This window comes from Bos taurus, chromosome X (genome assembly GCF_002263795.3).
Source record: "Bos taurus isolate L1 Dominette 01449 registration number 42190680 breed Hereford chromosome X, ARS-UCD2.0, whole genome shotgun sequence".
Taxonomy (NCBI): domain Eukaryota; kingdom Metazoa; phylum Chordata; class Mammalia; order Artiodactyla; family Bovidae; genus Bos; species Bos taurus.
In genome coordinates, this window is record NC_037357.1 from 113,007,195 (window position 1) to 113,024,073 (window position 16,879).

The 16,879-nt window shown below is 40.0% G+C and overlaps 1 protein-coding gene across 1 annotated transcript; it reads left to right on the forward strand.

The window, feature by feature from the left end:
- The first annotated feature begins 276 nt into the window (after positions 1-276).
- Positions 277-13,039, forward strand: TASL (TLR adaptor interacting with endolysosomal SLC15A4). The gene is given in 2 exon segments (NM_001038537.2): positions 277-440; positions 11,865-13,039. A coding segment is annotated over 1 exon segment (903 nt). The 5' UTR covers positions 277-440; position 11,865; the 3' UTR covers positions 12,769-13,039.
- Positions 13,040-16,879: the final 3,840 nt, after the last annotated feature.

The window sequence follows — 16,879 nt, forward strand, 5'->3', positions numbered from 1 at the left end:
TGGCTCTCTTTTGGGAGAGGGGTCCCAGGGAATTTGTTAGAGGAATACATTTATGTTTAGAGGGTTCTTACATAACATGTAGCAATAAACTACTTTAACAAGAGGCAGTTTCATAGATAGGTTTCATTTTTCAAAAAGGGGAAGAAACACCATTCTGTGGCTTGATGTGGGTTTGTCAGTTATTGCCTCCCCCGTTCTTGGGACTTCCCACCCTTCTTTAGCACAAATCAGACTTGAGCAAAAACAACTTTTTCCATAGGATCAGTTATAAAAAGAATGGCAAGGGCAATGAACAGCTTAGTTTATTGGTTTTATCAGGGAAAGTAGACTCACCAAAGGCTTGCGAACATTTCTGGTCAAAGCACTGGCTGGCTTATTCATCTCTATATGGTCAATCGTGGTATTTCTGCAGGACCAAAGGCACGGACTGGTTAGTGAAGGTAAGCAAAGGAGGCAACAAATCCTATGACTGTGAACTCTATCTGTCATTTCTCTCTCACCCTTTCTTCACACTTTATCAGCAGAACTCAGTTCCAATCTCATGACATCTAAAATGCTTTTCTCATTTACCAGATCAGAAGTGAGTGGGAATGTAAGCAAGCATTCAATGGAGTTAGACAATGAAGAGAAATTAAGCCAAACACTGCACTTCTCTTACCTCATGGTCACATTTTGGACATTTCTAAAACTATTTTACTTAAAATTTTGACTGATCTGATCAAGTATTTGTTATGTCATTTCTTCAGTCCCTGTTTGCTAATTTCTACATAGGTTTAGCATCTGCATTTTTTAAAGAAGGCCTAAAAACCTAAGCAGAATTTTGCAGGGACAGCACAATTCGAATTTGGTCACAGGAATGTAGTTTTAGAGATGAATACAATGACAATAAATTCCAATTTGACTCTCAATTATTCGCTGGATGAAGTTGTGATAAGTGTTTTTCTGTGTGGCAGGATATACGCAAAGTAAATGTGATTGACAGTGATGAGGCTTTTCAAATTGCCATCTGGGTGATTTGGGAAAAGTCTCCCTGTTGGTATTAAAGACAGTACATGCACAAGTACTTTTGCTTGAATTTTGCTTGAATTATCTTTAGATCTGCTCATTCTTTTTTTGAGCACATCTATATGTGCTTGAATATAAACTTGGTTTGACCAGAATATTCACACTCATATTTTTAGACCCTTTTTTTGCGTACGTCAGTTGTAAGAAGCTCGTGTTTCCGAGCTTGAGAAGCTTTCTGGAGGAGTAGAGAGTATTTCAAATTTTTGCAAAACATTCATATTATAATGGTAATTTGGGAGATCTACACATGTGAGCTAATTTTATTATTTCAGAGCAAAGTGATGTTTTCAATAGTTATTTCAAGTTACTAGAACATTTCCAACCACAGACCTAATGATTATCTTAGATATGTAAGATATTGTCTCTCTGAGCTCTTCATAGGCACAATAGAATGTAAATTTCCCTTCATTAACTAACTGTAGTTACTTTCCTTCCAATTTTTTTTGCAAAGTTTCAATCCTATTGAAAAATGGAAAAAAACTACTTCAATGAACAAACATTTCTATCAATGAACACATGTTCAATAGTGCAATGCACACACGTTTCTAGTAATCACTTGTAGCATTTCATCACATTTATTTTTTCTCCTGCTATGTCTCTCTCTCTCTCTGTATATATACATAAACACACACATACACAGGTTGTTTTTTCTTTTTTTCTAAATTATTTGAAAGTATATTGTTGATTTCAGGACAGTACCCTCAAATTTTTGACCCATATCTCCTAAGAAAAAGAATAATCTTCTACATGACTATAATGATAAGGAAATTTAATCTTAATATAATACTATTATCTAATAGTAGATCCATATTCAAATTTCTCTAATTATCCACATGTCCTCTAGAGAGTTTTTATTTTTTAATTCAGGATTCAGTCTTGCATTGCATTTGGTTGATATGCTTACAATTAAATAAATGTTAATGGTAATAGCCATAATTAACAATATAATTAAGAATTATAACACCAAGGAAATTTAGTATCAATTCTATCATGATTACTTTTCTTATTTTTTAGTCCTTTCATTGGTATCAAAATACTTTTAAAGTAATTCAAAGTGATTATAAGCTTTCATTTTTCTGTTTGTGAGACATAAAGACAGGATATGAAGAAAAATCCAAACTATGACAAAAATATATTTACTAATATATCTGCATTAAAATTTATATTTTCTGAAATAAGGAAATTTATATCCAGATAAAGTCCTTGGAAGTAGCTGTTTCCTTTGTTCATAAGGATCTAAGTAGAACTGAACAGAAAATTATTTACTTGTTGATGTTAATATGGAAAACAGAGGCCTTTTGACTTATGATTATTTTAGCCATCAAATTAGACTTTTGGAAACTAACTCATTAAGTAAGAATCACTTCATGTTTGACAGAAGAATTGGTAATCCAAATTATATGTTTTATAACAGGAAATGAAACAAAGTAAGGAATATTTTAGAGCCTCCATCAACAAACGCCACAGAATATGAAATAACAGGGACATAAACCAAGGTGTATGATTAAGTGAATGGTTATTTTCAGCTCTTAAGAACATGTTACTTTCAAAGATAAGAGTCAGGAAAATGCAGGAGATCTAAAGAAACACCTTGTTTTGGGTAAAGTTCTTGTATTATTCGCTGGAAAAAAACTAATGTAACATAGATTTAGTTACATTATTATAACTAGATTAAGAACAAAATAATATTCAAGTTTTTCAATGATAACCTTTCAGTGGTTTATTTGCAAGTCCTCCAAATCAAGATCTTTAAAAAACATAGATTGGAATGAAAGGATCTAAAATTAAGATTATAGGGGAAATACAGAGATGAAGAGATGAAACAGAGTATTTTGGGGATGGAGGCATTATGAAAAAATAACATTTCTGGTATATCACCTACATATAATCTTAACAAGACAGCTTGCTTCACTATAAATATGAGGCAAAAATAAATGTGCTCATCTGATCGGAAAATTTTAAAAAGTAATAGTGTATTGAAGAATAACAGTGGAAACAGTTAATTTTAGACACTGATGGTGAGAGAATAAATTGGCCCAAGCTACTTGAAAGACAATTCTGCTTCTCCAAATCTGACCTGGGGAAACATTCCTGGAGGCACTGAAGTGACTGCACATAGTCAATAAGCAAGAAAAACCTCCATGTCTACTATGAGAAATTATTTGCTAACATAAGTTGTGCCTGTTATTTTCCATGAAAAGGCAGACCTATATAAGCAGGCATTGCTGACAAGTGGGAACTAAACTGCACCCCAACTAGCTAGGTTCAAGATCATCTATGAAACAGACAATAACATTTTCCTGTCCCTATTTCTGTGACGTTACATACCGTGATGCCCTGAGGCAGTCCCATCCAGTGCCTCCATTTTCGTGTGGCTATTGAGGTCTTCTCTGCACTGTCTCAACCACCTAGCTTCTCAGAAGTCTTAGTTCTCATACATGCAAACTGTCTTTTCAAGGACAGGATCTCTTCTGCCACCGTATCATCCCCCAATACCCCCACTTCCTACCAATCCTCCATCTTCCTGCTTTTCTTTTGCTATTGCCAGTTACTCCATTTAAAGGACTGTCTCAATGATTTATTTCACTGTTCAAGGTAGCAGCTGGATTTTGCTAAGGTTCTGTGCAATCCTGATAAATATATTGGGGTAGGAGAGACAAGAACTTAGAATTTCTTTCTAATTTAGGGGCAAGGATTTTAAATGGATGGCCAGGGACTCTGGAATGTTGAGATATGAGACTTGATGGGAGGTGGTGCAATGGGGATGGATAGGGAAACAGGGCTCTTGGACAGAGGAAGAAGGGCATGAATGCCTGGGTTGGGCATGGGATGTGAATGAACTGGGAGGAGTCCAGCATGGCTGGCGTCCTGGGTCCTGTGAGAACAGGCAGAGATTGAGATGAAGAAGGCAGATAAGAACCTCGTATCATGAGGGCCTAACATGTGTGGACTTTATCCTGGAGGTAATGGGGAGCTGTTGATATTTACACAGGGTATCTGTAATATTAAATTACCCTGTGGTTGTAAAATTAAGGGCAAGGCAATGCTAGGCTACAGAAGTGGGAATAGTTAAGGAAAGTGTCCATATAGTTAGATTAAAAGAGCAGACGAATGTGGATGAACCTAGAGGCTGTCATATAGAGTGAAGTTAGAAAGAGAAAAACAAATATTGTAAATCAATGCACATATATGAATCTAGAAAGATGGTACTGATGAACCTATTTGCAGGGTAGGAATAGAGGCACAGATATAGAAAACAGATATGTAGACATGGCGGGGTAAGGAGAAGGTGGGATGAATTGAGAGAGTAGCATTGACATATATACACTGTGTGTGTGTGTCCAACTCTTTGCGACCCCAAGGACTGTTGCCCGCTAGGCTCCTCTACCATGTATAAAATAGATGGCTAGTGGGAAGCTGCTGTATAGCACAGGGAGCTCAGCTCAATGCCCTGTGATGACCTAGAGGGGTGGGAAGCAGGGGGTGGGGGCGGGGAGGGAGGCTCAAGAGGGAGGGGATATATGTATACATATAGCTGATTCATGCTGTTGTACAGCAGAAACCAAATACTACATTGTAAAGCAATTATTCTCCAAGTTAAAAAAATTTAAATAAATTTTTTTTTAGAAAGAGCATAGTAGAAATTATTTCTATATCTCAAAGACATATGAACACTGATACACAACTGAGTCAAACATGTAGCCCTGTGGGGTGGGCACTGGCTGTATTCTTATCTTTTCTTTCTATATTTCACTGCATCTTCCTTCCCTTACTTGTCAAGGGTTGTTATTACATAAGAGTCAGGACTGGTACTCTTTTCCTGGAAGGAATAATTGCTTGTCATGACTGTGTAATATTAACTGTTCTCAACTAGGCATTAGTTAATGTTTTAAGAATAGATCATACACTTTGGGGTTAGAAAATCTGAACTTGAATCTTGCCTCTACTACTTACTTGCTTTGTGATCTGGGGAAGGTCATTTGTCCTATCTTAATCTTAGTTTTCTCATTTGGAAAACCTGGATAATGATAACATTTAACAGTGCAGTGCTATTGGAAGATTAGGGGTAATGGTTGGAAAGCACTCAACACAACTTTGATTATTATTGGGTCCTATCCCAGTTACTGCACCTGCTTTTCGATTTAGGTCAAGTATAGGCAAGCCATAACCTGTGGGTCAAATTGGCCCTTTGTCTGTTTTTGTAAATAAAGTTTTACTGGAACACAGCCACACCCATTTGTTTACATGCTGTCTCCCACTGCTATCCTGCTATGATGGCCGAGTTGAGTGGTTGTGACAGACACCTAAAATATTTAATATTCGGCCATTTACAAAAAAAGTTTTCTGAACCCTAAGTTGGATTTTTCCAAAAATTTCCTCTTACCAATTTCTTCCCTCGTTAGTTTTTCTGTTTAAATCCATGCTTGTGTTGTTTGAATGTAAATTAAAAGTATGTCTATGTACAGAGTTATAATGACAGTTTTCTGAAAAGTGTTAATATAGAAGGAAGAATTCATATTACAATTTCTTCTGATATCCAAGTAAATGATTTAACAATGTGCTGCACTTCAGTACATATTTCTAAGTTGTGAATTTGCACAGCAGGTTAATTTTGGTATTCCCCTGTCTGGTAATGATTAATGGAGGCTAAATTTGTCTAGAACATCTCATCTGCAAATGTCCTTGAAAGTCTTTTCCTTCACACTTCAAAAATTTTTTTGCTTTTTATTTTGTATTGGAGTAGAGCCGATGAACAATGTTGTGACAGTTTCTGGGGAACAGTGAAGGGACTCAGCCATACATACACATGTATCCATTTTCCCTCAAACTCTTACTCAGTCATGGAAAATTCCAGATGTATCTCTGTTTCTATCTTCTCTGTGATGAGAAATAAAAATTCAATTGATAAAATATCTTTGTACAATTGAAATAATACACTGACTTAAGTTTTACCATCTCAGATAAAATTAAGTCAAATATTCATTTGAAGTACATCTTTTTAATAACTTTGAAGAGTGAGGTCTTCTAAAAATTTTGTAATTACTGAAGTTTATTAAGAAAAATGCCAACAATTAATCAAAATGAACCCAAATAACTCTCTGTTTTAAAATTTTAAGATGTCATGATACATAGTAATATTTTAATTCTAGTGGTACATTAAAAGGTTTTTATAAAGTTCAAATGAGTTAACATATGTATAATTTGGGTGTTTCACACATTACTCTCCACAGCTTGAGAAAAATCTTGCAAAAGCTGCTCTAGCATGCGCTCTGCTGCCCTCTGCTGCTCATTTTCAGAAATGGATTTTGATTTTGAGTTAATACCTCGGGCTTCCTGATGGCTAAGCGGTAAAGAATCTGCCTGCAATGCAGAAGATGTAGGAGACACAGGTTCGATCCCTGGGTCAGAAAGACCCCTTGGAGGAGGGCATGGCAACCCACTCGAGTATTATGGCCTGGAGGATCCCATGGACAGAGGAGCCTGGTGGGCTACAGCCCATAGGGTCACAAAGAGTCAGACACGACTGAAGCATGCACGCATGCAATGCTTACCTCACTTATTTTCTTCTCTTAATATAGTCAAAAGCCCATGCAATATTAAAGTTTGAGGGGATTCTATAATTTAATCCCACATTCTCAATTTACAGATAAGTTGAGTCTCTGAGAGGTTAAGTGACATGCAAGCGTGAGCTCTGTTTTCTTTCCTTTTTTTGTCCATGCTGTGCAGCTTGTGGGATCTTAGCTCCCAACCAGGGACTGAACCCAGGTCCTCTGCAGTGGAAGCGTGGAGTTCTAACCACTGGACTACCAGGGGATTCTAGCGGGCTCTGTTTTCTGACTGATCAGCATTTGAATGCCTGCTGGTTATGGACATAGTACTTAATTTCGATACATAGAAAATGAGGATAATAGTACCTACATCTTTGAATTTTTGTGGGGATTCATTGATTTAGTACATAAAAGGCACTTAGAACAGTGTCTGGGTTGTAGCTAGTATAAATGCTAGCCCTGTTATAGACCTGCCATTAACTAGACTAAAACCACAGCAAGATCAGAACTAGAATTCTAGTCTCTTGACTACCAGTTCAATAGTATTTTTTTTGGCCTTAATGAGTCCGCATAGCAACCAAATTTTACCTTCCAATGTCCAATGTGGATTTTTAGAATGTGACCTGCTCATGTTGGAAGTTCTTGTAGTTTCTGTGACACTATCGACACTGCAGAGCTTATTTTGGCTCATTCCTCCTTGTACTGTTCAAGGCAGGTTCCCCACAGAAATTATTACCCATACAAGCTGCTCAAGCATCTAGATAGAAAATCCTGCAGCCCACACTTGGGAGATGCTGTCACTGTTGACTGACAGTAACCCTTCTAATGAGTTCCCTGCTTGAATCTCCAGTGCACAGTTAGACACCTGCACTCACTTACCAAGAGTCTGACTCAAGAGGAACTGAAGTAAACCTATCAGCTTCTTTCCTGGCTCTGTCTCCTGATCTCTCCATTTTGGTCAATGCTGGTGTCAACTGTCAGCGTGCCTAGACACAGTTACGTCTTCTCCTTCACTGCCAAGTCCAGGGGTTATGGCCTCTCAAGTTCATTGCTTCTCTTCCTTTTCTGCTTCCTTCTTCCTGGCTCCTGCCCCTAAACAGCTCAGGTGGGCATGAATCCAGCAGCCCCTAACCTGGGTCATGGACTCCAGTTTCATTCTGCTGACATTCATCTTGCCCTTTATTCATAGATCAAATCATGCCTTGAAAAACCTCGGTTACCTTCCAGAGGTTTGTATTGCCTTCAGCATAAACTTAAAGTCCTCAGCCTTGCATGTCTCAATATTACCTCCCTGACGTTTTCTCTCACTCCTTTCTCATAGGAATTTGTTCATTTAGGCATGGGTGTCTCTGTCCCTTGGTATTACGACACATTTTCTGCTTTTCCTTCATTGGTCCTACCACTGTACTGGTCTGCCTTGGGCCCTATGTTAGGGCTCTTATTCTACCAGAATTAAGGTATCAACAAAGCTCTCAGCCCATGACAAATAGGGCAAAGAGGCTTTTATGTGTGTGTTAGTTGCTCAGTCACGTCTGACTCTTTGTGACCCCCATGGCCTAGCCCACCAGGCTCCTCTGTCCATGGGATTTTCCACGCAAGAATACTGGAGTGGTTTGCCATGCCCTTCTCCAGGGGATCTTCCTGACTAAGGGATCGAACCCAGGTCTTGGCCATTACTCAAAACAAAATCCATTTCCTTCACTACTGTGAACGAGCAGAGGTTATCTGGAGAACTTATACACATCAGCCACATAAAGTGAGAGAAGAATCCACTATGATTTTTTAATATGAAAAGAAATGTGATAAACAGGTGATTTGGGATAATGGCTGAATGGGAACAAGGGGAACTCAAGAATGATTTTGCATTATCACCTTCACTATCTTCTAAGTCTGTGCTGTCCAATATCTTAGCCATGTGGTATTTTTAGTTTCAATTAAATGAAGTTAATTAGTTAGTGAAATTCAGTTTCATTAGCCACATTTCAAGGGCTTAATAGTCACATATGGCTGTTAATATTTTGGACAGCACATATGTAGATCAATCTATCATCCCAGAAAGTTCTGTTGGACTGCACTGGTCTAGATTTTTCATTTGCTTCTCTAAGTCATCCACCCCTGATCTACTGCTTTCCAGTTTCTAAAGTATAACTGCTCTAGTCTCTTCTCTTGTTCTCCCTTTTCTCATGTATTATATTTAAAAAATCATTTATTGTTGTTTTAGTGAAGTTTGGAGGGGGAGAAAGAATACAGGTATATGTCTAATCCATTATTTTTCTTAAAAATCTTTGCTTTTCTTTCCCTCAGTGTGATCCTGCTTTTGGGCTCACATTCTAAGTAATCACAGTCACTTCAGGGGTCCCTCTGGCTTGGGCTTGCCTCTGAATTCCAGCTTGCTTCCATAAAGCCATAGCATCAGCTGAGGATGCTGGGGGTGGACGGGAGGTGGCACGGTGGGGACATTTCTGGCTGTTGTTATGTAGTCACATGGGCATCCATGGTAAGTTCTCATCATTCACCTGGCCCCTGGTTAACATTCTATAACTATCATGTCTGCAATCTGCCCATCCCCAGTGGAGGTTTTCGCCAGGTTTGCAGGCTCTGGGCAGCATGCTGGTACCTAAGCAGACTTCACAAGGCAGCCTTAGGCCAGTCCACCTGGGCATTCCATTTGGTTGGTTTTCCCCCTGCTCCTCAGGTTCTACATGGGGGTTAAGGCACAGGCCTCATCTACTCAGGGCTCCCCCAATCTATCTGGCACCATCCTGTTTCCCTCCACAGGGATTCCATCCACTGAGTCTATTGTTGATATGTCAATATGATGCCCTAAATCATTTGGTAGTGGCTTAGTTCCTAAGTTGTGTTCAACTCTTGCAATCTCATGTACTGTAGCCCACCTCTATCCATGGATTTCCCAGAGAAGAATACTGGAGTGGGTTGCCATTTCCTTCTCCAGTGGATCTTTCCGACCCAGGGATCGAACCCGGGTCTCCTGCATTGCAGGCAGACTCTTTACCACTGAGCCACTTGGCTCAGTGATCAAGCCGCCAGTCATTTAGGGTTCTGGATTCTGAAGTGTAAAAGCTCAGGTTATGGAATCTCAAAACTCATTTCTCTAAAACTATGATTTCTGCTAAGACTTTCTAAAGATTCTTTAGCAACTCAAAAGCTGGGAGATGTGGTTTTGTTCTGGTTTTCCACAATGATAGTCTTAGGTCCTGAAGGCAGAAGGCCCCACTTGCAATCTGGGTGGGGTGAAGTGGGAGGGTCGTGAGGTAACTGCATCACTAGGAAGCCTTAGGATAAACTTTCTTGCTGTGTTAATTATCTTCTCATGTATAGAAGATTTGCCTTTTCACCTGGATGTTCAGTTTGTTAAGAACAGAACCACACAAGTTTTTTTGGAAAGAATATTTTCTTACTGTTATAAGTGCGTCTAGCATACAAGAATCACTTCATGGATGTGTTGAAGACCTTTAACTTTGTAGCTTCATGGTACATGACAGTGTCTGGAATACAGTAAACATTTAAATCATTAATAAATCTTCTGAACATATTTTGGAATAGTTCCTCCCAAAAGAAATAAACATTGAAAACATTGGTGGTAGTGGTTTAGTCGCTAAGTCATGCCCAGCTCTTTTTGACCCCATGGACTGTAGCCCATCAGACTCTTCTGTGCATGAGATTTCCAAGCAAGAATACTGGAGTGGGTTGCCATTTCCTTTTCCATGGCATCTTCCCACTCAGGGCTAGATCCCACATCTCCTCCTTGGCAGGCGGATTCTTTATCACTGAGCCACCAGGGAAGCCCACTAAGTATATTACATTCATAATACTAACTTTATACAATTAAAACATTAACTTGGAAAAATAACTTCATGACTATAAAAGAGATACTAAAATTAAAAAAAAAAAAAGAATCCTTAGGGTTAAGATAATCCTTTTCTAAAATGACTTGTCAATTTCAGGCTCAAATTAATGGGTCTGTTTTAGAAGCCCAGCCCTTGAGGCCAAAGCAGGTCAGTTCTCTTTGCTCTTGTCTGTTGCTCCATTGTCAAGAGTGTCTTTTTTGGAAAATGCAGCTGTGGATTTCCGCCCTACTCTGCTGCTGCTGTTAAGTCACTCAGTCACGTCTGACTCTTTGCGACCCCACGGACTGTAGCCTGCCAGGCTCCTCTGTCCATGGGATTTCCCAGGCAAGGATACTGGAGTGGGTTGCCATTTCCTTCTCCAGGGGATCTTTTCAACCCAGGAATCTAATCTGGGTTTCCTGCATTGGCAGGTGGATTCTTTACCACTGAGCCACTTGGGAAGCCCACAGCCTATTCTAGTCACCTTAGAATCAGTGACAGCTGCTAACAGTGGGAGGAGAGGGGCAGGTAGAGGAAAAGCTCACAGTAAGAAAAGTTCCTTGGTAACTGGGGTAGAGGTAAACACGTCAGTCAGACACAGGAACATTTCCAGGACATACTGTAAAAACTAGGACTGAGAGAGCAAGAAAGCCATCCTGGGCAGCAAAGGGAGACGAAGGCTTCATGGTCCATCATGACAGGTTGACAGTGAATCAATTTCTTACCCTGCCATTGCTGTTCATTATTTAATTCAAGTTAAGGATCCTTTGATTTCCTCCTCAAGGCAAACAACTGCGCTAGCTCCCAAGAATAAAATACGATGATGAGTAAGATATAGCTCTCATTTTCAGTAGAATCTGCCACCAATTCCCTCATTTTTTCACAACCCACTAGTGACGCTGCTTCCCCAGTTTGCGGCTACTCAATCACTCTCCGTTTCCTTCAGGGCAGAAGGCAGATGCCCTTGCCCGACTCCCAAGGCCCTTTAGGATTCAATTTCAGTCGACAACCCCAGCCCTCTCTGCTTAGGCTCAGTGTCTTATATATGCCATGTAAGGCCATCTCATCAATTTCTTATAACTCTGTGACTAGGGATGGAACTCCTAGGCTTCAGTTTATCTGAAATGCCACCTTCTCTGGGACATAGCCTGTCATCTCTCCTCCTTCACCCCAGGTTGTTACTCAGAAACTTGTTGAAGGAGGGAACTGTGTCCATTTCATCTTTATACCTCCAGCACACGTCAGTGCTCTGGTACCACAGCAGGCACAGAATGAGCAAGAGCTTGGGGAATGAATGAAATCAACTTATTTATTGCCCTTTACTTTTTTGATAGCACAGCTGCCCATTTATGAGACTCCAATCTTCTTTTCCCCCATTGTAACTCACACACTGTCTTTCCAGAATGCTGTCAGAAGGCTATCTCAGTGGACTTGCATACCGGAATGACATCCAGTGGAGTTATCCGTCTTCTAATGAGCAAGTGGCTGAGGAAAAGGAAGAGGAGATGGAAGCCACAGCAGCTGCAAGTCTTTCCTATTCCTCCGTGGATGAAACACAAGTCCAAAATCTCTATGTGAGCTGCAAATCCTCTGGCAAGGTCATTTCTTCAGTGTATTCAAGAGAGAGCCAACATAGTAGAAATCCGAGAATTACAGTGCTGCAAACAAACCCCAATCCTGTGTATGAAAGCCCAAACTTGGCTGCAGTTGAACTATACAGAGACACCAGCAGAGAGACCTACTTGGTCCCACCTTCCTGCAAGAGTATCTGCAAGAATTACAATGACTTACAGATTGCAGGGGGCCAGGTGATGGCCATTAATTCAGCGACAACTGATTTCCCCTCTGAGGGTAGTTTTCAATATGGTCCTTTGCTGAAATCATCTGAGATTCCTTTGTCCATGGAGGATTCCATGTTCACTCAGCCCAGCGACTTGCCACCCACCCCTATCCAGCGGTATTCATCGTACTGGAGGATAACCAGCATCAAAGAGAAAAACAGCCTACAAATGCAGAAGCCTATTTCGAATGCGGTGCTGAATGAATACCTGGAGCAGAAGCTGGTGGAGTTGTATAAGCAGTACTTTATGGACACTGGGTTTCATGACAGTTCACCTACCCAGATTCTGGCATCTGAACTCATCATGACAAACGTGGACCAAATTAGTATTCAAGTCTCTATAGAGAAGAACCTGGAGATCTCGAAAGCCAGGGATATCGTCATTAATCGCCTATTACAGTATGGGTCAACCGAAATCAGCACGCCGAGTCTCCATATTTCTCAGTATAGCAACGTGAATCCATAGAGAGGGTGCTTCCATTGCTCTTTCTCAACTACTCAAATCCTAAGCAACAAGTATTCATTTATTCTGAGAATGTGCAGGAAGGGGTTGGCAAGGGGTAGAGAACAAAAGGTTGGTTGCAGGTCAGGTATGGATTAAGAGGAAATCTCATAATATTACACGTGAAGGAATGTGGGGAGAGGAGCTATAATGACTTCCAAGTGAGGGCTGTACAGCAACAAAGAAAAAATAAAAATGATCAAAAAAGAAGGTATGATTCATATAAGGGAATACAGAAAAGGAAAAAGAAGAAAAACCAAGTAAGGATGCACACAATGTATGGAGAGTCCTTAAAAAACTAGGAATAAAACCACCATATGACCCAGCAATCCCACTCCTAGGCATGTACCCTGAGTAAACCAAAATTAAAAAAGACACATGTATCCCAATGTTCATTGCAGCACTATTTACAATAGCTAGAACATAGAAGCAACTTAGATGTCCATTGACAGATGAATAGATAAAGAAGTTATGGTACATATAAACAATGGAATATTACTCAGCCATAAAAAGGAACACATTTGAGTCAGTTCTAATGAGGTAGATGAACCTAGAGCCTATTATACAGAGTGAAGTGAGTCAGAAAAAGAAAGATAAATATCATATATTAACGCATATATATGGAATCTATAAAGACGGTACCAAGGAATTTATTTGCAGGGCAGCAATGGAGAAACAGACATAGAGAACAGACTTATGGACACGGGGAGAGGGGAGGTGAGGGTGAGATATATGGAGAGAGTAACATGGAAACTTACATCACCATATGTAAAATAGATATCCAGTGGCAATTTGCTGTATGTCTCAGTGAACTCAAACAGGGGCTCTGTATCAACCTAGAGGGGAGGGATGGGGAGGGAAATGGGAGGGAAGGTCAAGAGGGAGGAGACATATATATACCAATGGCTGATTCATGTTGATACTCGGCAGAAAACAACAAAATTCTGTAAAGAAATTATCCTTGAATTAAAATAAATAAATAAATAAATTTAAAAAAGAAGAATGGACACCATGGCAAAACTAAAAGCCAAAGGTTTCAGGGTAGGGGGTTAAGAATATGTTTGTCACCCAAGTAAAATCCTCCAAGTTGTTTCTTCTTGAGGGGAATGGACCACTGAAGGCTGCTACATTTGGGTAGAAAGACAGGTTCAAACAGTTTTCAAAAAATACATTTGTATCTATTTTCCCTATCCTGTACCAGATCATTTAAAAATATATTCTTTATAAAGATGAAAATAGTAGCAAATTGCAATTGTGCTTTTATTTTTTAATGATTACTTAGCTACGACCTCAAATACAGCCACACAAATCTAATTCTGTTTACTGGGGGGATGAAGTTTTCTAAACTGAAAAATACCACATAGTGAATATTAAACTACTGCTTTGTTTTGCCGTGTTTGATTTTCTTGGTGGTAGTAAGCTTGAAAAGGAATTATGCATCTTATTTTTCCCATTTTTCTCTTCTTTTTCTACATGCTCTCTTGTCCCTTCTGGAGCCAGGAAGGGGTTTTTGTATTCTCTTACAAGCTCTAGGATCTCATGGTGTCAAATTCTGTAAATGCATGCAGTAGAATGGTAGCTTCATGAGAGTCCCACTGCTCCACTTAATTCCTCTAGTTCAAGGATTTGCAAATACTGACTCATTGGCCAAATCTAGCCTGCCACCTGTTTCTTTTATTGAGAGGGCTTCCCCGGTGGCTCAGTGGTAAAGAATCTATCAATGCAGGAGACATGCATTCGATCCCTGGGTTGGGAAGATGCCCTGGAGGAGGGCATGGCAACCCACTCCAGTATTCTGGCCTGGAGAATCCCACTGGACAGAGGAGCCTGGTAGGCTACAGTCCATGGGGTCCCAAAGAGTCAGACACAACGTATCGATTAAACAACAGCACCAACAACAATCTGCATATAACACATTAGTTTCACATGCACAACATGATTTGCTATTTGCATATTATGAAATGATGACCACAATACACCTAGTTACATGCTTTGAACTCCCATGAGCTAAGAATTTTTTCAGCCATTTTAAAATAAAAGGAAGAATATTTTATGACACGAGAATTATGATATTCAAATTCAGTGTCCATTAAACAAGGCTTCATTGGGGCAAAGCCATATCTATTCATTTCTGTATTCTTTTTTTTTTTTTTTTCATTTCTGTATTCTTTATGGCTGCTTTCACACTAGAAAGGCAAAGCTCAGTAAATGTCATGGAGAACATGTGGTCAACCGAAGCCCAAAACACTATCTTTCCTTCCACAAAAGAAGTTTGCCTACCCTGCTCCACAGCAGTGCCCTGACCATACAACGGGTGATTGAGTTAATTCAGCTGCCTTGAGGAGCGTGACTCTGATATGGAGACTGGTGAGCAAGTTTATGGCGGGCTGTTGGGAACAACCTCTGTGAGGGAATGATGAAAGCCAAAGAGGTTTCCATAGATGCCTCAGCCACTTAAGGGAGCTCTGTGGTTGGGGTGGGCCTTCGGCAAAAACCATCACAATATTGTAAAGTAATTATCCTCCAATTAAAATTAAAAATGTACTGTGCTTAGTCACTCAATCGTGTCTGACTCTTTGGAACCCCATGGACTGTAGCTCGCCAGGCTCCTCTGTCCATGGGACTACCCAGGTAAGAATACTGGAGTGGGTAGCCATTCCCTTCTCCAGGGGATCTTCCCAATCCAGGGATCAAACCCAGGTCTCCCACATTCCAGGAGGATTCTTTACCAGGGAATAAAATAAATAAATAAATTAAAAAATGGAGGGAGGTTCAAGAGGGAGGGAACATGTATACCTATGGCTGATTCACGTTGAGGTTTGACAGAAAAGGACAAAATTCTGTATGCCAATTACCCATCAATTAAAAAATAAGTAAGTTTTTAAAAATAGTAAACAACAAGGATCTACTGTATAGCAGAGGAACTCTACTCAATATTCTGTAATAACCTATATGGAAAAGAACCTGAAAAAGAATTGATATATGTATATGTATACCCGAATCACTTTGCTGTATATTTGAAACTAAAACAACATTGTAAATTAACTATACTCCAATATAAAATAAAATTTTTTCAAAAACTAAAAAAAAAAAAAAAAATTCTCCCGCTTGACCAGCAGGGGGTCGCAATGGTAGCTGAAGTAATTCAGAGTCAAATTTCTCAAGGGGAATCAGCTGTGAGCCTTCAGAAGCCAAACTCCTGGCAGCTCCTGGGAGAATGAGTTCCTCAGTCAGGAGGAGGAATGTGAAGCACAACAGCATCCTCTGCATTTTCCCAGTATTTGTAGAGTGAATTTTCTTTTTTAACAACATGTGGTATCATGTAAAAAAATCTGGTTTTGAAATAATAATTCAGAAATGTTATTCAGTGTTTTAAATAAATAATAGCCACTATGCATGAATTCGGAGAAGGCAATGGCACCCCACTCCAGTACTCTTGCCTGGAAAATCCCATGGACAGAGGAGCCTGTTAGGCTGCAATCCATGGGGTCGCTAAGAGTCGGACAGGACTGAGCGACTTCACTTTCACTTTTCACTTTCATGCATTGGAGAAGGAAATGGCAACCCACTCCAGTGTTCTTGCCTGGAGAATCCCAGGGACGGGGGAGCCTGGTGGGCTGCCGTCTATGGGGTCGCACAGAGTCGGACATGACTGAAGTGACTTAGCATAGCATGCATTAATTAGGCTTCCCTCCGGGTAAAGGATCCACCCACCAATGTGGGATACCTGGGTTCAATCCCTGGGTTGGGAAGATCCCCTGGAGAAAGGAATGGCTACCCACTCCAGTATTCTGGCCTGGAGAATGCCATGGAGAGAGGAGCCTGGTGGGCTAGTCCATAGGGTCACAAGAGTCACAAATGACTTAGCGACTAAACAACAAAAACAACAATGCATTAATTGCTTGCCATGGTGCCTGGCACCATGTTAGGCATTTTCTATGAATTTTATATAATTATCATAATAACGTCATGAGAGAGTATGCCTATTATTCCTCCACCCGTGCCTTTTTTTTTTTTTTTTTTAAACACTGAGCTGGGCTTAGGGCAGGTAAGTAATTTGTCCAAGGGCACACAG